This window comes from Cherax quadricarinatus, chromosome 1 (assembly GCF_038502225.1).
Source record: "Cherax quadricarinatus isolate ZL_2023a chromosome 1, ASM3850222v1, whole genome shotgun sequence".
Taxonomy (NCBI): Eukaryota; Metazoa; Arthropoda; class Malacostraca; order Decapoda; family Parastacidae; genus Cherax; species Cherax quadricarinatus.
This window is the reverse complement of record NC_091292.1, coordinates 16,801,018-16,821,733: the sequence shown is the minus strand read 5'-3', so window position 1 is coordinate 16,821,733 and position 20,716 is coordinate 16,801,018. Positions and strand designations below refer to the sequence as shown.

General features: G+C 39.4%; 1 protein-coding gene across 4 annotated transcripts in view; it reads right to left on the bottom strand.

Moving 5' to 3' along the window:
- Positions 1-20,716, bottom strand: part of Hgsnat (Heparan-alpha-glucosaminide N-acetyltransferase) — a 77,136-nt gene that overhangs the window by 8,216 nt on the left and 48,204 nt on the right. For all 4 annotated transcript variants that reach the window (XM_070099101.1, XM_070099140.1, XM_070099199.1 and 1 more), the window contains exons 10-11: positions 9,915-10,036; positions 6,248-6,426 (exon numbers count right to left, since the gene is read on the bottom strand). In XM_070099101.1, the coding sequence (XP_069955202.1) occupies positions 6,248-6,426; positions 9,915-10,036 (301 nt within the window). The remainder of the gene's footprint in view (positions 1-6,247; positions 6,427-9,914; positions 10,037-20,716) is intronic.

The following is a 20,716-nucleotide window of genomic DNA, read 5'->3' as shown; positions in this document are numbered from 1 at the left end:
AAAACAAATTCTGGCCACGAAATAGAGCGAAACACCAACGTCAAAGACCTGGGAGTGATTATGTCGGAGGATCTCACCTTCAAGGACCATAACATTGTATCAATCGCATCTGCTAGAAAAATGACAGGATGGATAATGAGAACCTTCAAAACTAGGGAGGCCAAGCCCATGATGACACTCTTCAGGTCACTTGTTCTATCTAGGCTGGAATATTGCTGCACTCTAACAGCACCTTTCAAGGCAGGTGAAATTGCCGACCTAGAAAATGTACAGAGAACTTTCACGGCGCGCATAACGGAGATAAAACACCTCAATTACTGGGAGCGCTTGAGGTTTCTAAACCTGTATTCCCTGGAACGCAGGAGGGAGAGATACATGATTATATACACCTGGAAAATCCTAGAGGGACTAGTACCGAACTTGCACACGAAAATCACTCACTACGAAAGCAAAAGACTTGGCAGACGATGCACCATCCCCCCAATGAAAAGCAGGGGTGTCACTAGCACGTTAAGAGACCATACAATAAGTGTCAGGGGCCCGAGACTGTTCAACTGCCTCCCAGCACACATAAGGGGGATTACCAACAGACCCCTGGCAGTCTTCAAGCTGGCACTGGACAAGCACCTAAAGTCAGTTCCTGATCAGCCGGGCTGTGGCTCGTACGTTGGTTTGCGTGCAGCCAGCAGCAACAGCCTGGTTGATCAGGCGCTGATCCACCAGGAGGCCTGGTCACAGACCGGGCCGCGGGGGCGTTGACCCCCGAAACTCTCTCCAGGTAAACTCCAGGATACTAGAAATACCAAGCTCCTTCCTCATGTTAAGAACTTTTGTAGATCTGGGACAGCCATGAATAATCCTGAGAGCTTCATTTTGCATTAACTCCAAGGGTCGGAGAGAACTTTCTCTAGCTAATATCAACATGGGAGCAGCATAATCAATCAAGGACCTAACATAGGCTATGTACATCATTCTCACGATTCTCACATTAGCACCATAGTTGGGATTGTAGCCAGCAACAGCTTTGAGAGCATTTAGCCTAGCTTTACATTTCTTGTTTAGTTGTGGTATAGTGGATTTGTTAAAGGGTACATCTACACCAAGATATCTGTAAGTTTTAACATAGCTAATGATTTCACCCTGCAAATAGATGGGTGGGGGATGTCGTTTGCTTGTTAATATCTTTGTTTTAGAGGAAGATATTATGAGGCCTAGTCGATTACAAATTGCTTGAACTTCATTAAGAATGATATTCATCTTCTTATGCCCTGTTGTATGGATCATGATATCATCAGCATAGCTTATAGCTATATGTTTAGGTGAGGCAGGTAGAGCATTTAGGAGAGCATTAATCAGAATATTAAATAGCATGGGACTAAGAACTCCTCCCTGCGGTGTACCTAAAGACATTTCTTTAGAATCACTTCTGAAGCCTTGGTAAAGGACAGAGGATACTCTAATTGACAGGTATCCTATTATCCAGCAGAGTAAGCTACCACCAATATTCATTTTGGCTAGTTCATGTAGTATAACGGTTCTGTTCGCAATATCAAATGCAGATTTTAGATCAAGAAAAGTGGTGAAACTAGTAGAGGTGTGTACAGTGAGAAAGGTGGAAATACAGTTCTGCACACTTTTACCTTTCATGAACCCATAGAGGTAGGGGGGAAGTTGATGTCTGATTCTGTAGTACAGTCTGTTAAGCATCATTCTTTCAAAAGTTTTACAAAGACAACTAGTTAAGGAGATCGGCCTAAATGTATCAGGCTGTTGGGGCTTAGGAATAGGCACAATGAGACTATTGGTCCAGGAAGTAGGAAGAACGCCCTCAATGTAACTGAGATTATACAGTGCCAACAGAGGGTTATCAGGCACGTGCCTTAGAGTTCTGAGAATATCATAGGTTATACCATCCTCTCCAGGAGCAGTTGATCGACCTTTGGTTAATGCATTATCTAATTCATACTCGGTAAAGAGGCAATCACTCTCATCAATATTTTGGCTCATAAAATTAATCAGTTTCAACATTTCTTCAGAAGTACTCTCTAATTTTTTTCTAATATGAGATGGAAGGTTTTCATGCCTGGATGTTTTGGACCAGTCATTTATGAGGTCATTTGCTTTTTCAAGAGGAAAGGGATGAGCAACATTGCCAGTCTTTTTCCTGGTTATTTTATTTATACCTTTCCAAGCCAAACTCAAAGGGGTGGACCTATTTAATCCACTAACAAACTGTTCCCATTCCTGTTTCCTAAGTTCTTCCTTTCTATTCCTTGCATTTGTTAGTGCAGCTTGGAACGTTCTGAGCAGGTCTGGGGTTCTACATTCACGGTATGCTTTACCAATCCTCCTAGCTGCATGTGTTAGATTGCGCAGCTGTGGATCATTATAGTATTTACATTGGTTTTTATTGTTATTTATAGTGGAGGGTCTTTGTTTCCTATTCCTGCCCACTTGATCTGTGAGAACACTCTCAATAGTGGTAATTAAATCATCATTAAATTTTTGTGTGCCAATGGGCTCGTAATTCTTATACCATTGATCCAAGTGGTTAATAAAGTTGTCTCTGTGTTCTGGTTTGAGAATAAGTTTCCTCCTTCTGTATTTAGCTCCTTGATTGCTGGAGATGTGATCAAGATTGACAATTGTTAGTCTTGGGAAGTGATCAGATAGAAGATCATCAACTATGACAGAGTCATGCATCGTATATGATGTATTAAATCCAAGACACAGATCTAGTATGCCACCATATATGTGAGTAGGCTCAGTAGTGCCCACAATTCGAACATTATCATGCTCATTTAGCAATCTCACTAGTTTAGTTCCATTGGTGTTTGTTATAGACCCACCAATATTCTTATGTCTGGCATTAAAATCTCCAAGAATGATGGTAGGTTCACTATTGATGCGATCTGGTAAAGCATCAGGTCGAAGCTGGTTCGCTGGGGCATAGAGATTAAAAATGTTTATGGAAAAATCGCCTGCATATACTTTGACACCATGATACTGCATGTTAACTCGACTCTGCAAGGAAAGGAGTGAATGTGGCAAGTTCTTTCTGACATACATCACACAACAGTTGGTTGACCTTAGGTTATAAGCTGCATATCCAGGCAAGTTTGGTGGAGGTGCTCCATCTTTCAATCTACATTCCTGCAAACAGATGACATCAATATTCTTGGTTGCACTAATATGATGTAAGTCAGGCAACCGCTTCCTGATGGAAGCAATGTTCCATGAAAAGATTTGTAATGTATCCATTGTAGTGAGTTATTACAATCTCTTGCTCATAAGATGGTAAAACTATTATGCTTTGACTACAGTGTGCAGGCACTTAAGAGCAAATAGCATAGTTTGTACGTCTTTATCTTCAGGACCTTTATTTTTAAGCATTTTTCGGCATATTGGCAGCCAGTTCCAAGGCAAGTCTTGAAGGCAAGAGTCATGGGCTTCTTTCTTACAAATTGCTGGAAGCTGAACGGGGATTGCTGCACTTTTGACATCATCACCATGCTCAAGAGCATCATCCTGATTACATATATTTATTAAACTTGTCAGGATCTGTTCAAGATGCTCAATTTTTTTCTGGAAATTTGTTATAATATGAGGAAGGTCAGGCAAATCCAATGCCTCTCCGGAGGATGGCACTTCTGGGTTAGTGCTTTCTTTAACACCTATCACCTTAACAGGTACCATGGTTACATTAGTGTTCTCTGTTTCATCATTCATTGCAGGTAGGTCCTGTGCATCTGACTCATCTCCAATTTCCAGGGAGGTTACCTGTGTGGTGTCCGTCTGACTGTTGTAGTTGTGTGTATTGGGAGAAATGACAAACTCATCCCCATATTCAGGTGTAGCCATAGGTATCTGTAGTGGCAGACCAGTAGTTCCATATGTGCTAGCAGGGATGGCTAGCTCCTCCACAGCTGGTGTGTGTGATGGCATTCTGGTATCACCAGAATTGTTTGCAGTGAGGTGGGGTTCTTGCACACTTTGCAGAGGTTCAGTCTCAGATCTGGCTGTGGTAGACTGGATAGCCCCATCCTCAGTTACCATTAAAGGACTGTTATCAGGTTTACATCGAAGGTTGTTTGGGTTCTGACTGCAGTCCTTGTGGGAAACTGTAACCCCAACTTCTTTACAGTTAATACACTTAAATTTTTGGCTGTCAGGGCCTACTGTGCATTCTCTAGTGGAATGTTTCCCAGCACACTTACCACACCAAGAATGTAGTATTCCACAGTCTACTGCAACATGGCCATAGTGCTGGCATTTGTAACACCTACGTTTAGGGGGTAGGTACACTTCGATGTTTAGGAAACGTAAACCATGCACCCAGATATTCCGGGGGAGGGGCACAGGACCCACCCAACTGGCAATAATTTGGGATTTTCCTTTAAGTCTTTTAGGCTTGATGATATGCTCACTTAGAGTCAGATGGGATGGGTCCATGCAGAGAGGGTATCCAAAGATTATGATACTGACCCATTTTTTAAAGTGGTGAGTGTCTGATGGAGGTCGGAGCAGCTTAATACCCCCATAAGGTGTACTAAGTAGATCATTGATCAGTTCTGCATTCTGTTCCACAAACACAAAGTTGTGTGTGTTTTTCCTAAATTGGATCCTTGAGTTAGGATGCTTGTTTACAGCTGTCATTAGCCATGCACACTTAGCAGGCAGCGGGGTGTTGTCAGGGAAGTTCAGCTTAACACATTCTTCCTTTGAAGAAAGACTTCTTGCAGCCTCTGTGCACCAAGGACGTTTAGTATCACATTGTGTACGAGTCAAGTGAGTCTGACTACGTCGACGCTCTAGCCCTTTCTCGCTTTTTCTCTTTTGTTTACTTTTGAAGGTCTGGAAGCTATCATCATTTCCATCACCTGCAGAAATAGTTTCCTCTATGACAGTTGCCATGTTTGCCAGTGATGATATCTGGTGTAAGACTCACAACACAAGAATTCCTCGCTTATCTTTTCCTTATAGCTTATGCAAGACCAAATATTCACTACAAAGTCAGAAGTTCAAAATAGATCACAAGACACAAGTGCTCAAGTTCAATGAACACCTCCAACCATACTCAACCCAGACCACCACCACTCAATACGACACACACCCCACCAAAAACACACTCAGAGACCTCTTGTATGTGTGTTAATAATATGGTACATATAATGATATAATGGATGGTACAGGCGAGGTCTTACACCTTATCACAAATTACAAAGATGAAAAGAGAGAGAGAGAGAGAGAGACAAAGTAGGTAATATTGAGCATAAAATTAGAATTCTGTCATACATCACATTAAACATGAGGTTCAGATTCAATGATAACTTCCACTTGAGATAGTTCGGGCTACTGCCACCTAATGTACCTCACTGAAATAATAATATAGCAGACATCACAATGAATGCTGAAGACAACCTCTTACCCCAACCATAGATTGTAAACAGTATTACTAAAAAAAAAAAAAAAAAAAAAAAAAACTAGGTAATGTTACAATGACAATGAGATAAATCACTGTGGTGGACTTGCTTGGTCCATCCTGGGTAACTCACACGTTACTATGTTATATATGTATGCAAGCATAAGTGTGCAGCTGTAGATAGATGAACCAGTACCTAAACAATCTCACTTACACACGCGTTACTATGTATGAGAAGTGTTACCAAGTACACCAAGTGTACACTTTATCACTTAGAATATACTTTTGTTGATGTAAATATAGGTGAGAGTGGTACACCGCTGGTCGTAATAAACACTCTCAACTTCTCAAAGTCACACACTAGGCCCAGCTTCTGGAGAGGTACCAGCGTTTTAATGTGTTTATTATGTGTCAGTGCGAGTCTGCAGTCATTAAATTGGTGTATCAGAAGTTAAACACTACAATCCAGTTGATCAAATAGTCTAAAACAATTTACACAATGTATAACTAGAAGTATAATGATTGCAAATTGTTGGGCGGTACTAGTCCAGAGCTCCGCAATCGAAAAGATATCCTTTCAGAATTCCCTTAGAATTGAAAACATGACTAACCACAAAATGCCTTTGAGATAAAAAAAAAAAGACACTTGCAAAAACTCCTTATGGATCGAAGATAAGGCTAGTCCTGAATTTTTAGACAGAAGGCAGGATCGAAGGTAACACTAACCCTGCATTTCTTGGGAATCTTCTAGAACTCCTTTAGGATCTTAATTAATTAAAGGCAGAAGTCGCTCAGGAATTCTTCGGGATCGAAGGCAAGACTCACCTAGGACTCCTTCTGGATCAAAGGCAGCGGAGCCGTAGACCTCCTTGGCTGTGGGATTTTGGTAGATGTGTTGAGATGTCAAGAGCCAGCGGTCCACCTCTCCGGCAGCGCCTCCCACACATTCTGGTGACGATGTGTTGTCTTGCAGCAGCGCCACACCACCAGGACCCAGGTAACCCCTGCATCAGATGAACACAGTGAGACAAGTGTTGGTAATCATATACGTATTCATAGTGTGGGTGCCATTTTGTTTCCAAACAAATTAAATTATAAGAGTACAATATTTTACTTAATATCAAACGATAGGAATGTAGATGTATATCTAAATGAACTTAAATAAATGTGCTACCTCATGTTATAATGTATCTACATTCCAGTGTTCCCTCATTAAAATTAATTTACTGTAGGCGTGGTATAAATAGCAAAAAGGCACAATACCATGACTGGAACAATACACAAATAACCCGCACATAGAAGAGAGGAGCTTACGACGACGTTTCGGTCCCACTTGGACCAATGGTCCAAGTCGGACCGAAACGTCGTCGTAAGCTCCTCTCTTCTATGGGCGTGGTATATATATTGAACTTAGTGCTGTGTTTAATAAGTGCCCTTTCCCTTTCTTACCGTCTCCCCACAACTGATTTTCATGGGTTATCTTGGGCTACTAACTCTCAGAGATAATAGACAGTTTTGTTTTTGTTAGGCCTTAAGATCGATGGCAAGAATGGAGATAAAATAGTAACATAAAAAATGGTTAATTAAGCGGTCTGACCACTTAGAGTGAGTTTTATAGGGTATTTTTTTGTCACAAAGCGACGAGTTTATAATCCGAATGAAGTCTACTTCGAGTGATGTCATTGTGTGGTAGTTATGTCAGAGTCATTGAAGTGTGGTAGTTATGTCAGATATCCTTTAAATTAGCCATAATTATATAGTGTGCACAAGTCGGACCGAAACGTCGTCATAAGCTTCATTCTCATATATGTGGGTTATTTGTATATTGTTCCTGTGGAAAATTACATTTATCTGAATGTATCATTATATACATAACAGTAAATGAACATAGATAATTATTAATCAGTTAGACAAGTAGGAATTTGGGACACCTAGGTCGCAAAAATGTCCCCCTTCGATACCTACCACTGTCATATCCACAAGTTGCTCTGGACCTATTAATTAAATGAATTATACATCTCCAGGAATACTGGTAAATATAAAAATTTGTGGACTGTATATTAAAAATAATAAATGGTTATATATATACACAATTACATAACAGAAGGAAAATATATCTTAATATCACTCACCAATTTGACTGGAGATTAATGTCATGTACAGGACCCCCCCCCCCCTTTTGCCTACATTTATGAAGAATTTACTGGCCAGAAATTAAACATAATTTAGACAGCTTATCTGAGTTCCTGGAGTTGTCCTGTCCTGTCGCCTGATTCTCAAATTATGCAGGAATGCACATCCAACAATTTCGCCTCCTATTTGAGAGGTGTCAGCCCGATTTTAACCTCTAGAGCACGAAAAATTCTTCCCATTATTCACGTGTTATTCAATTCAAACAAAATGGTGACTGTCCTCTTTTTAAAAATACACTTTTATTAAATACAATATAAGGCATCTATTTACCTATAAATTACCGTATTTCCGGAAAATATACAGTATTTTCACAGTTCCAGTCAGTATGAATGAATGGGATACCAGCGTAAGTTTTTAGCGCAGTTAAATATCAGCACTGAAGATCTGAAGCCAGTCAGAAGAGTTATTCACAAATAATTTCATGGAAACTAATATCCCATGACCTGGTGGCTAAAGCTTTCATTTCACACGGCGAGGGTCCGGGTTCGATTTCCGGCGAGGATAAAAACATTGGGTGTGTTTCCTTACATCGGTTTTCTGTTCCCCATCAGTAAAATGGGTACCTGGGTGTGGGTCGCATCCTGGGACAAAACTGACCTAACTTGCCCGAAATGCTCTGTATAACAAGTGACTTTTTATATAGTAGTATGTCATTGATGTCAGCTAGACCTGTATACCTTGTACATGTACTTGTAGAAATAAAGATATTATTATCCCAGCTTACCCAATAAAAAATAGAAAATTACATCAACAAAAAAATTGGAGACACCCGCTAAGGTATATCACCTTTGAAAGTTTATAGTCATTTAGAACAGTCTCTGGTTATCGTGCAGAGACCAAGATCTCTAAATAAATCAACACTATGTTTAAAGCCGCTCAGAAACTTAATTCTTAAGTTATTGGCATTGAAGACCTAAAGCCGACAGGATAATGCATCCGTAAATTATCGCTTGAAAACCAGTAATTTAATTTTTCCAATTTAATTGACAAATTAGCACCTACGCAGTCCTAGGTCAACCCAAAAATTTAATTACAATACACTGGCATTCGGGTTTGAAGTCGATCACAAGAGCCATCCTCTAGTTATTTCGTGAAAGCATATTAAAAAAAAAGGCAAATTTAAACATACACAGCCACAAATCAATATAACCCTTTTGAAAAGTGTCCGCCCTTGTTGAGAGCTTGAGACTCTCCAGAAAAGGCATTATCCAACGATTCCGAGTGTTTATCCACATATGGGAGGTGTTTACCCTCATATGGGAAGCACTGATCCTCGTATGGAAAGTCTTGGTCCTTGTGTAGAAAGTGTTGGTCTTCGTATGGAAAGTGTTGGCCCTCGTGTGGAAAGTGTTGGTCCTCGTGTGAAAAGTGTTGGTCTCCGTATGGAAAGTGTTGGCCCTCGTGTGGAAAGTGTTGGCCCTCGTGTGGAAAGTGTTGGTCCTCGTGTGAAAAGTGTTGGTCCTCGTGTGAAAAGTGTTGGTCTTCGTATGGAAAGTGTTGGCCCTCGTGTGGAAAGTGTTGGCCCTCGTGTGGAAAATGTTGGTCTTCGTATGGAAAGTGTTGGCCATCGTGTGGAAAGTGTTGGTCCTTGTATGGAAAGTGTTGGTCCTCGTAAGTAAAGTGTTGGTCCTCGTGTGAAAAGTGTTGGTCTTCGTATGGAAAGTGTTGGCCCTCGTGTGGAAAGTGTTGGCCCTCGTGTGGAAAGTGTTGGTCCTCGTGTGAAAAGTGTTGGTCTTCGTATGGAAAGTGTTGGCCCTCGTGTGGAAAGTGTTGGCCCTCGTGTGGAAAATGTTGGACTTCGTATGGAAAGTGTTGGCCCTCGTGTGGAAAGTGTTGGCCCTCGTGTGGAAAGTGTTGGTCCTTGCATGGAAAGTGTTGGTCCTCGTAAGTAAAGTGTTGGTCCTCGTATGGAAAGTGTTGGTCCTCGTGTGGAAAGTGTTGGTCCTCGTATGGAAAGTGTTGGCCCTCGTATGGAAAGTGTTGGTCCTCGTGTGGAAAGTGTTGGTCCTCGTGTGGAAAGTGGTCCTCGTATGGAAAGTGTTGGTCCTCGTATGGAAAGTGTTGGTCCTCATATGGAAAGTGTTGGTCCTTGTATGGAAAGTGTTGGTCCTTGTATGGAAAGTGTTGGTCCTCGTATGGAAAGTGTTGGTCCTCGTATGGAAAGTGTTGGTCCTCGTATGGAAAGTGTTGGTCCTCGTATGGAAAGTGTTGGTCCTCGTATGGAAAGTGTTGGTCCTCGTATGGAAAGTGTTGGTCCTCATATGGAAAGTGTTGGTCCTCACATGTGACACTGACTCACGTAGGACAGCCAGGGACGGGAAGGAGGAAGGTGATGAGTGTGTGGACAGCGAGGATGAGCAGATGAACCACCCACTGGGGTAAGATCTGCACTACGTCCGACATGGCGATGCCCGCATCACTCTGCAAGAGGTAACATACGCTACAAAAGTTATTATACATCTAGAATAAAAGTTCCATTAGCTTTACTGTTGGACTTTGTATATATTGTGATGAGTATATGCTGATGCGAGTGCACTGAGAGCAGCAGTTTTATATTCACTTGGAAGATTGTGTGCCTAATTACTTATAATATATATATATATATATATATATATATATATATATATATATATATATATATATATATATATATATATATATATATATATATATATATATATATATATATATATATATATATATATATATATATATATATATATATATATATATATATATATATATATATATATATATATATATATATATATATATATATATATATATATATATATATATATATATATATATATATATATATATATATATATATATATATATATATATATATATATATATATATATATATATGTGTATATATATGCTAAACAACCACTCTGAAAGAATAGAGAAATTCCAAGCGCATTCGTGACTACTCACATTATCAAGGAACTATGAAAGTAAAGCATCCAAGGAAGCTATATAAGGGGTCTGGCCAGCACCTCACTATCAGATCCCACAACGGTTAAACACCTGACGCGCGCCGACCCAACTTGGATAGGTCCTATGCACAACTCACCCACAAACTATTCTACCCAAGAAAATTTAAAAATTATTATTTGTCCAGTGTATTGTTAAATTCTTCCCAAATTCTATTAATTATAAACGGATCTAATTTATATAAACCAAAGGAAATATTCATATTATTGTCAAAAGTGCTTTTTATGAAACAAGATTCAATTATATTCCTGCCGACCATGGACTTGCTTGATACTACTTTCTCAACTTTTTGAAAATCAATTGGATGGTTAAAATCTCTTACATGAATAGAGCATTGGAATCTTGTCCAGTTCTAATGCTATATTTATGTTGTTTTAATCTTGAACTAAGATTTTTTCCAATTTGACCGTAATAAACTTTATCGCAAATTTTACAAGGAATCTTATAGACACATCCATCAGCTTTGTAGATGAATGGTTCAGAGAACCGACATGTTGATAAATTAGACACATGTGCAACTCTTGGGTATCTTTATTGAGGAAACGTTTCGCCACACAGTGGCTTCATCAGTCCATACAAAGGAGAATCTTGAAGAACAGGTTGAGGGACTGATTACCTCATTCTCCTCCTGTTCAAGATTCTCCTTTGTATGGACTGATGAAGCCACTGTGTGGCGAAACGTTTCCTCAATAAAGATACCCAAGAGTTGCACATGTGTCTAATTTATCAACATCCATCAGCATTTTGGGGGGAATTCTTTATCAAAAGTTTTTTTACTGTATCAAGATTTTTGAATACAACTTTAATATTAAAAGTCTTAAGAAGAGAAGGCATATCAACCAAGTTTTCATGGTAAGGGAGAACCAACATATTTTTAGTTGAATAAGGCTGGTTGTCCCTTTTTGGATTATAAAAAGTATTTCTAGCAACTTTAAAACATTTATCAATTACATTTCTTGGGTATTTTAAATCATTACCTATTTCATAAATTTTGGATATTTCCTCATCTATGAACTCAGGACTACAAATTCGTAAAGCTCTCAAAAACATTGATGAGAAAACAGACAGTTTGACTATCTTGATCTTGTATTCAAAAATCTTGATACAGTAAAAAAAACTTTTGATAAAGAATTCCCCCCAAAATGCTGATGGATGTGTCTATAAGATTCCTTGTAAAATTTGCGATAAAGTTTATTACGGTCAAACTGGAAAAAATCTCGAACTAAGATTAAAACAACATAAATATAGCATTAGAACTGGACAAGATTCCAATGCTCTATTTATTCATGTAAGAGATTTTAACCATCCAATTGATTTTCAAAAAGTTGAGAAAGTAGTATCAAGCAAGTCCATGGTCGACAGGAATATAATTGAATCTTGTTTCATAAAAAGCAGTTTTGACAATATGAATATTTCCTTTGGTTTATATAAATTAGATCCATTTATAATTAATAGAATTTGGGAAGAATTTAATAATACACTGGACAAATAATAATTTTTAAATTTTCTTGGGTAGAATAGTTTGTGGGTGAGTTGTGCATAGGACCTATCCAAGTTGGGTCGGCGCGCGTCAGGTGTTTAACCGTTGTGGGATCTGATAGTGAGGTGCTGGCCAGACCCCTTATATAGCTTCCTTGGATGCTTTACTTTCATAGTTCCTTGATAATGTGAGTAGTCACGAAAGCGCTTGGAATTTCTCTATTCTTTCAGAGTGGTTGTTTTGCATATTCTGAAATCACCTATTTACTGTGATCTTATTGCGCATATATATATATATATATATATATATATATATATATATATATATATATATATATATATATATACACACATGTATATATATATGTCGTGCCGAATATGTAAAACTGGTCAATTAGCAAGAACTCATTTAAAATTAAGTCCTCTCTGAAATTTTCTCTTATACATTTAAAGATATATTTTTTTCATTAATGCTAATGTAAAATTTTTTAATTTTGCACTAAAAGAATCTTAGAAAACTTACCTAACCTTATTATAAAAAGAGCAATTTATTTTAGCCTAACCCAACTAAATATATTTTAGATTTGTTTACAATAATTTAATACTAAACAAACAGTGAAATATATTTTTTTAGTTAGGTTCAGAATGATTTTGGCGAAATTATTGCATACACAAATTTTCACTTGTCCTATATGTCCTAGGCTAGAATATTGCTGCACACTAACAGCACCTTTCAAGGCAGGTGAAATTGCTGACCTAGAAAATGTACAGAGAACCTTCACGGCGCGCATAACGGAGATAAAACACCTCAATTACTGGGAGCGCTTGAAGTTCCTGAACCTGTACTCCCTGGAACGTAGGCGGGAGAGATACATGATTATATACACCTGGAAAATCCTAGCGGGACTAGTACCGAACTTGCACACGAAAATTACTCACTACAAAAGAAAAAGACTTGGCAGACGATGCAACATCCCCCCAGTGAAAAGCAGGGGTGTCACTAGCACGTTAAGAGACCATACAATAAGTGTCAGGGGCCCGAGACTGTTCAGCTGCCTCCCAGCATACATAAGGGGGATTACCAATAGACCCCTGGCAGTTTTCAAGCTGGCACTGGACAAGCACCTAAAGTCGGTACCTGACCAGCCGGGCTGTGGCTCGTACATTGGTTTGCATGCAGCCAGCAGTAACAGCCTGGTTGATCAGGCTCTGATCCACCAGGAGGCCTGGTCACAGACCGGGCCGCGGGGGCGTTGACCCCTGGCTTAAATAGCGTTGCTATTTAAGCCAAGATCGCAAATTCTGCCTATTCGGCACGATATATATATAATATATATATATATATATATATATATATATATATAAGGGTGTGATAAAAGAGAAAAAGGTAGCTTATGAGAGGTTTTTACAAAGCAGAAGTGTTATAAGAAGAGCAGAGTACATGGAGAGTAAAAAAAAGGTGAAGAGAGTGGTGAGAGAGTGCAAAAGGAGAGCAGATGATAGAGTGGGAGAGGCACTGTCAAGAAATTTTAATGAAAATAAGAAAAAATTTTGGAGTTAAACAAGTTAAGAAAGCCTAGGGAAAGTATGGATTTGTCAGTTAAAAACAGAGTAGGGGAGTTAGTAGATGGGGAGAGGGAGGTATTAGGTAGATGGCGAGAATATTTTGAGGAACTTTTAAATGTTGAGGAAGAAAGGGAGGCGTAATTTCATGCACTGGCCAGGGAGGTATACCATCTTTTAGGAGTGAAGAAGAGCAGAATGTAAGTGTGGTGGAGGTACGTGAGGCATTACGTAGAATGAAAGGGGGTAAAGCAGCTGGAACTGATCGGATCATGACAGAAATGTTAAAAGCAGGGGGGGATATAGTGTTGGAGTGGTTGGTACTTTTGTTTAATAAATGTATGAAAGAGGGGAAGGTACCTAGGGATTGGCGGAGAGCATGTATAGTCCCTTTATATAAAGGGAAAGGGGACAAAAGAGATTGTAAAAAATATAGAGGAATAAGTTTACTGAGTATACCAGGAAAAGTATACGGTAGGGTTATAATTGAAAGAATTAGAGGTAAGACAGAATGTAGGATTGCGGATGAGCAGGGAGGCTTCAGAGTGGGTAGGGGATGTGTAGATCAAGTATTTACATTGAAGCATATATGTGAACAGTATTTAGATAAAGGTAGGGAAGTTTTTATTGCATTTATGGATTTAGAAAAGGCATATGATAGAGTGGATAGAGAAGCAATGTGGCAGATGTTGCAAGTTTATGGAATAGGTGGGAAGTTACTAAATGCTATAAAGAGCTTTTATGAGGATAGTGAGGCTCAGGTTAGGGTGTGTAGAAGAGAGGGAGACTACTTCCCGGTAAAAGTAGGTCTTAGACAGGGATGTGTAATGTCACCATGGTTGTTTAATATATTTATAGATAGGGTTGTAAAAGAAGTAAATGCTAGGGTGTTCGGGAGAGGGGTGGGATTAAATTATGGGGAATCAAATTCAAAATGGGAATTGACAGTTACTTTTTGCTGATGATACTGTGCTTATGGGAGATTCTAAAGAAAAACTGCAAAGGTTAGTGGATGAGTTTGAGAATGTGTGTAAAGGTAGAAAGTTGAAAGTGAACATAGAAAAGAGTAAGGTGATGAGGGTATCAAATGATTTAGATAAAGAAAAATTGGATATCAAATTGGGGAGGAGGAGTATGGAAGAAGTGAATGTTTTCAGATACTTGGGAGTTGACGTGTCGGCGGATGGATTTATGAAGGATGAGGTTAATCATAGAATTGATGAGGGAAAAAAGGTGAGCGGTGTGTTGAGGTATATGTGGAGTCAAAAAACGTTATCTATGGAGGCAAAGAAGGGAATGTATGAAAGTATAGTAGTACCAACACTTATATGGATGTGAAGCTTGGGTGGTAAATGCAGCAGCGAGGAGACGGTTGGAGGCAGTGATGTCCTGTCTAAGGGCAATGTGTGGTGTAAATATTATGCAGAAAATTCGGAGTGTGGAAATTAGGAGAAGGTGTGGAGTTAATAAAAGCATTAGTCAGAGGGCAGAAGAGGGGTTGCTGAGGTGGTTTGGTCATTTAGAGAGAATGGATCAAAGTAGAATGACATGGAAAGCATATAAATCTATAGGGGAAGGAAGGAGGGGTAGGGGTCGCCCTCGAAAGGGCTGGAAAGAGGGGGTAAAGGAGGTTTTGTGGGCGAGGGGCTTGGACTTCCAGCAAGCGTGCATGAGCGTGTTAGATAGGAGTGAATGGAGACGAATGATACTTAGGACCTGACGATCAGTTGGAGTGTGAGCAGGGTAATATTTAGTGAAGAGATTCAGGGAAACCGGTTATTTTCATATATTTGGACTTAGAGTCCTGGAAATGGGAAGTACAATGCCTGCACTTTAAAGGAGGGGTTTGGGATATTGGCAGTTTGGAGGGATATGTTGTGTATTGTGAAGGCTTACTCAGCCCTGTAACAACTTCAGACAGTATTACTCAGGCTGGCTCCTCCTCAGGAAAATTAATGAATAGAAAAAGAAATAATAATTCACAAAGATAAACACTTTATTTATTAAATCAAACATAAAACAATAAAACATGAAAGGTATATCCTATTTGAAAGAAAAATGAAAAATGAAATGAATAAAATAACATTTGAACTCAACGCTAATATCTACAGGGGTGTCTGGTGTTGGCGACACTGTTGTTGAAATCGTATCCGTTGCTGATGATGGGGTTACGTCCTGCAATTTCATACAGGTGCACAGGTAATTAGATCCAAAATGGAGAAGTCTCTGGACGTTAGTCCTTCTCCTGTTCTTCTCGTTGATTGACAGGTGACCCTCACTGTCATCCAAGCTGAAAAGATAGACAGGTTACCCACTGCTTAAATAATCACTCTCCATGGCAGTGTACATTACTCAAAAGACGTGGTGATTATTACAACAGTCAACCTAGAGCAAGACTGAAAGGACTAAGTTTATTATTGGTTAAAAGTGAAGCTTTTAACCAATAAATCCACTAGAATGCAAGGCAGGCATGTACTTACAGTAGTGTTGGGAGCTGTGAGTCGAGTGATTTAATGTTTGACCAGAGCCCCACACGTCACCTTTCGAGGGGAGGGGTGGAAGAGGGAGGGGAAGGGATAGCGGGAGCTAGACTGACCCTATGTTAACAAGCAGCCGGCAATCAAACTATCACTTTAGGGGTGGGGGAGAAAAGGCGGGAAAAACGGGAGCGTGACTTACCCTACCTTAACTAGTAGCCGGTAATGAAATTATTGTTACTATATTGCTACTCCTATCTATTGAACTTTTCCCTCACACTCCCCCATACCAAGACATAGTCAAGGAGTATAAGAAGAATAGGCGAGGAAAAAGTTCTAACATGTGGAAGTCGCATAAGGCAACAAATCTTCTACTGACTGTCACGACTTAACAAGTCAGAAATAATTGGATGAACCGTTGATATACACAATATGGAACTTAAAAGCCTGGAGTGCCAATGTCAACCTCAAGAGGCGACTGTTGGTTCCCTTAAAAGTTTCTAGGTATATCTAAGGTTTGTGGTCCGTTTCTAAAATGAATTCTTTTCCCAGCAAATAAAATTTAAGTTTGGAGATACCCCACACAAGGGCTAAACATTCCTTTTCTATTGTGGAGTATCTTGTTTCTGCGGGAAGGAGTTTCCGGCTTTGGAAGCATACAGGGAAGGGAGTACCATCATGGTATTGTAGTAACACCGCACCTAAGCCAGTATTGGAGGCATCAGTTCTCAAACAAAATGTTTTATTAATATCAGGAATCTTAAGAATAGGGTCTTTCGAAAAGATACTTTTAATCTCATTAAACTTATCCCGAGCTACGTCGGAAAGTTCAAGAGGTTCCTTCACAGACTTTTTAAGGAAGTCGGACAAGATGCCTGTAAGATCAGTAAGGTTCGGGATAAACCGTGCATAAAAATTTACAGAACCAAGAAAGCTTCGCATGAGCTTCTTGGTTTTGGGGAATTTAAATTCTAATAAAGCTTTGATCTTACTGGGGAGAGGCTGCAGAGAGTTATTAGAAAGTATCAGTCCAAGATATCTAATCTTGTTATACCCAAGGAAGCATTTCTTCGGCTTGGCAGTGAGGCCATGTGAGCATAACCTACGCAAAACTGATGTTAATGTTTGGATATGTTCGCCCCATGTAGATGTCATTACGTAAATGTTATCAAAATAAACTGAAACATTTGGCATATTACCCAAGACCTTTCTCATCAGTCTCACGTAGGTAGCACAGGCAGTTACCAAACCGAAGGGCATAGTTCTATACTGCATCAGTCCTTGGTGTGTAGGAAAAACGGTGTAATGCTTAGAAGAAGGATCTAACATTACTTGATGATATGCCTGCGCAGTATCAATCTCTGAAAAGAAGGAAGAGTCATAAAATTTGTGTAGATCGCTATCTAATAAGGGCATAGGCTCAGCATCCCACTGAGTTATAGCATTAAGGCCTCTGAAGTCAATAGAAAGTCTATATGAATTATCCTCCTTCTTAACCATGACTACTGGTGAACAATATGAAGAAATTGAAGGTTCAATGATCTTTAGTTTTAATAATTTGTCTACCTCTCGGTCAAATGCATCCCTAAGGTGAACTGGAACTGGGTATAATTTTCGTTTGATAGGATTGTCCGTCACTAAGTCAATCTTATGGACTACCGTGGAGGTAACACCTGGAATATCAGTAAAGACGTCTGAAAAGTTACTCACATTGAAGTAGTTCATGTCTCTTATGGTCATCCAAAGATTCGTTAATATTAATGTTGGTTGCATCCGAGTGGTCAAGAGTCACCAAGTCATGTAGTTCTTCATCATAGTCTAAGTTAGAGGTGTCAATTACGCACACTTTACATTCTTCAGTTGTCTTATCAAGTTTGTGTGGAAAAACTAAGTCAAAGTTGTTAAGGCAGTTAACCGAATTTCTTCGGTAATATTTCTTAAGGATGTTGATATGATAAAGCTTAGGTTTCCCCTCGACTTCTATGAGGTAGTCAACTTTCCCACAAATTTTTAATACTTTATATGGACCTTTCCATGCTACTAATAATTTATTTGACTTGATAGGCAAAAGTACAAGAACTTCATCACCTACTTTAAAACTTCTCCTCTGACTTTTGGAATCAAAATAGGTTTTGTACTGGTCCATTGACAAACTTAAGTTTTTCGAAACTATGTCAGAGGTCTCCTCAAGTTTGGATCTAAGGTCAAGGAGAAACTGGTAAGAAGACTGAACCTCAGCATTTACCTCCTCATTAGTCCATAAGACATGAAGGATGGACAATGGGCCTCTGGCCTGTCTACCATAGAGAAGTTCAAAAGGTGAAAACCCCAAAGAGTCACTGGGAACTTCCCTCATGGCAAACAAAGCACAGGGTAGGTAACGATGCCACTCCTTAGGTTTAAGGGAGCAAAGTTTCCTTAAAATGGACTTGAGAATCGAATGCTGGCGCTCAATCCTCCCATTACAGCTGGGATGATAGGGTGTGGTGAAGAGAGGCTTCACTCCCAGAAGTTGGTATAGATGTTGCATTAAGTCAGATGTGAATTGTGTCCCACGGTCAGACAAAATTTCTCTAGAGATGCCCACTCTGGAGAAGATGGACAAAAGGGCTTCAGCCACCTCTGTAGTAGTTATGGTCTTTAAGGGAACGGCTTCAGGGAAACTCGAAGCATAATCAACTAATGTTAATATATATCTATGTCCCCCAGATGAAAGTGGAGATAAAGGACCAACGATGTCAATAGCTACTCTTTCAAACGGTACCGTAAAGATAGGCATTTTGACCATAGGTACTCGCCTGGTACCTCGGGAGGATGACAGTTGGCAAACTTTGCACGATCTACAATAAGTAGTGACATCTGAGGACATTTTAGGTTAAAAATAGGTTTCCCTAATTTTATTTAAAGTTTTACGATGCGAGAAATGTCCGGCCACTGGCAGGTCATGAGCCATTTTAAGAACAGTCTCTCTGCATTGACTTGGAACAACTAAGATGGGATAGTCTGTCTCATCTGAATTTAATTTGAATACTGACTTGTACAAGATATCTTTTATATATTCAAATTTATATGAAAAGTTTTTCCTTTGGATAACTTGATTTTGTTTAGCGGCATTATGGCAATTCTGAAGAGAAGGGCAATTACGTTGTAAATTGGCAAAGGAGTCCTTCGATACATCTAAAGGCTTAAAGTCAGGGAGAATCAAAGGATGGACAGTAGGGGAAGCATGGGCTTTGGTCTGAGCCCTAGTCAAGACATTTATGGTATCGGAGGTGATATCTTCACTTTCATCTAACAAGTGAACCGGTGATCCTACTACCTCGCTTTCGAGAGTAGCATCACTGGTTTTTAATCCCACATGAATCTCACGAGACATTGTCTCATCTGAACTTTCGAGGGGCTTCTCCGACTCTACAGGAAGAGGATCTGAAACACTTATATCCATCTTTGGTGATGAAAGGTCAACCTCAGAAGGAAGAATGGCACCTTTAACATTACCTATTAGTACGGAGCAAGAAGTGATGGGAGCTAGTACGGCTTCAGACCAACCTGTGAACCATTTAGACCTAATGTAACAACGGATGGTAGGAAAAGTGTCTGTACGGCCCAAGTAGTCTGAAAGTATAGCAGAGGAATGAGTCTCTAAGATTAGGGAACAGCTTATCAGAAATTACTATACATGTGCATCCAGTGTCTCGTAAAATGGTAGATATATTTAGTCCATTAACTGTTCCTGAACAGAAGGGTGCTTGGTCATTACAGTCTTTAAAACATCTTCCAACTTTTTGGACCTTCTTAGGACCTTAACACCACACAAATGACAAACAGGAATAAAAGAAGTCATTTTACTTTCCACTAGAGGCTTTGATTTCTTAAGGTCTGATGAACCCTTGCCCTTAGGGTTCGATCCCTTTAGGTCTTTATAGGAATTGTGAGCCTCAGCATATAGGTCAGCAGCCTCAGCAACTTCCTCAGCTTTAATCAGGTTACGTTCTCTAATGAATGTTCGTATCTGGTGAGGAAGAGCTGTCAGGAACTGGTCAGCAACCATGAAGTCTCTAAGAGATTCATAACTGTGATCAATTCCTGAACTCTCTATCCAAAAGTCGAACAAACGAAAGAGTGTTACCTGTAACTGTTGAAAGTTCTGGCCAGGCTGTAAGGTGGCATACCTGAAATCTTTCCTGTAAGAATTAGTGGTTTTTTGATATGCTTTAAGGATTGCCTTCTTTAGTAGGTTATAATTACATATGATATCCTGCGACAAAGTTGCATAGACATTCAAAGCAGTACCAGAAAATAACATTCCTAACCTGGTAGCCCAGGTGTCAGCAGGCCATTCACAGAGGGTAGCGGTATTTTCAAACCTGATAATGTATGAAGTTATGTCTTCCCCCTCTGTGAAGGGAGGTAAATTAGGTGTTGGAATATGTGCACTGACTGCACATTGTTCCATTACTCCTTCCTCTAATTGTTGTTGTGTAAAAGTTAACTTTTTATTCTCTAATTCAAGGCGAGATTTTTCGAGCTCGCGATCCTTTTCTCTTTCCTCAAGTTCTCTTAATTTAACTTGTTCTTCACG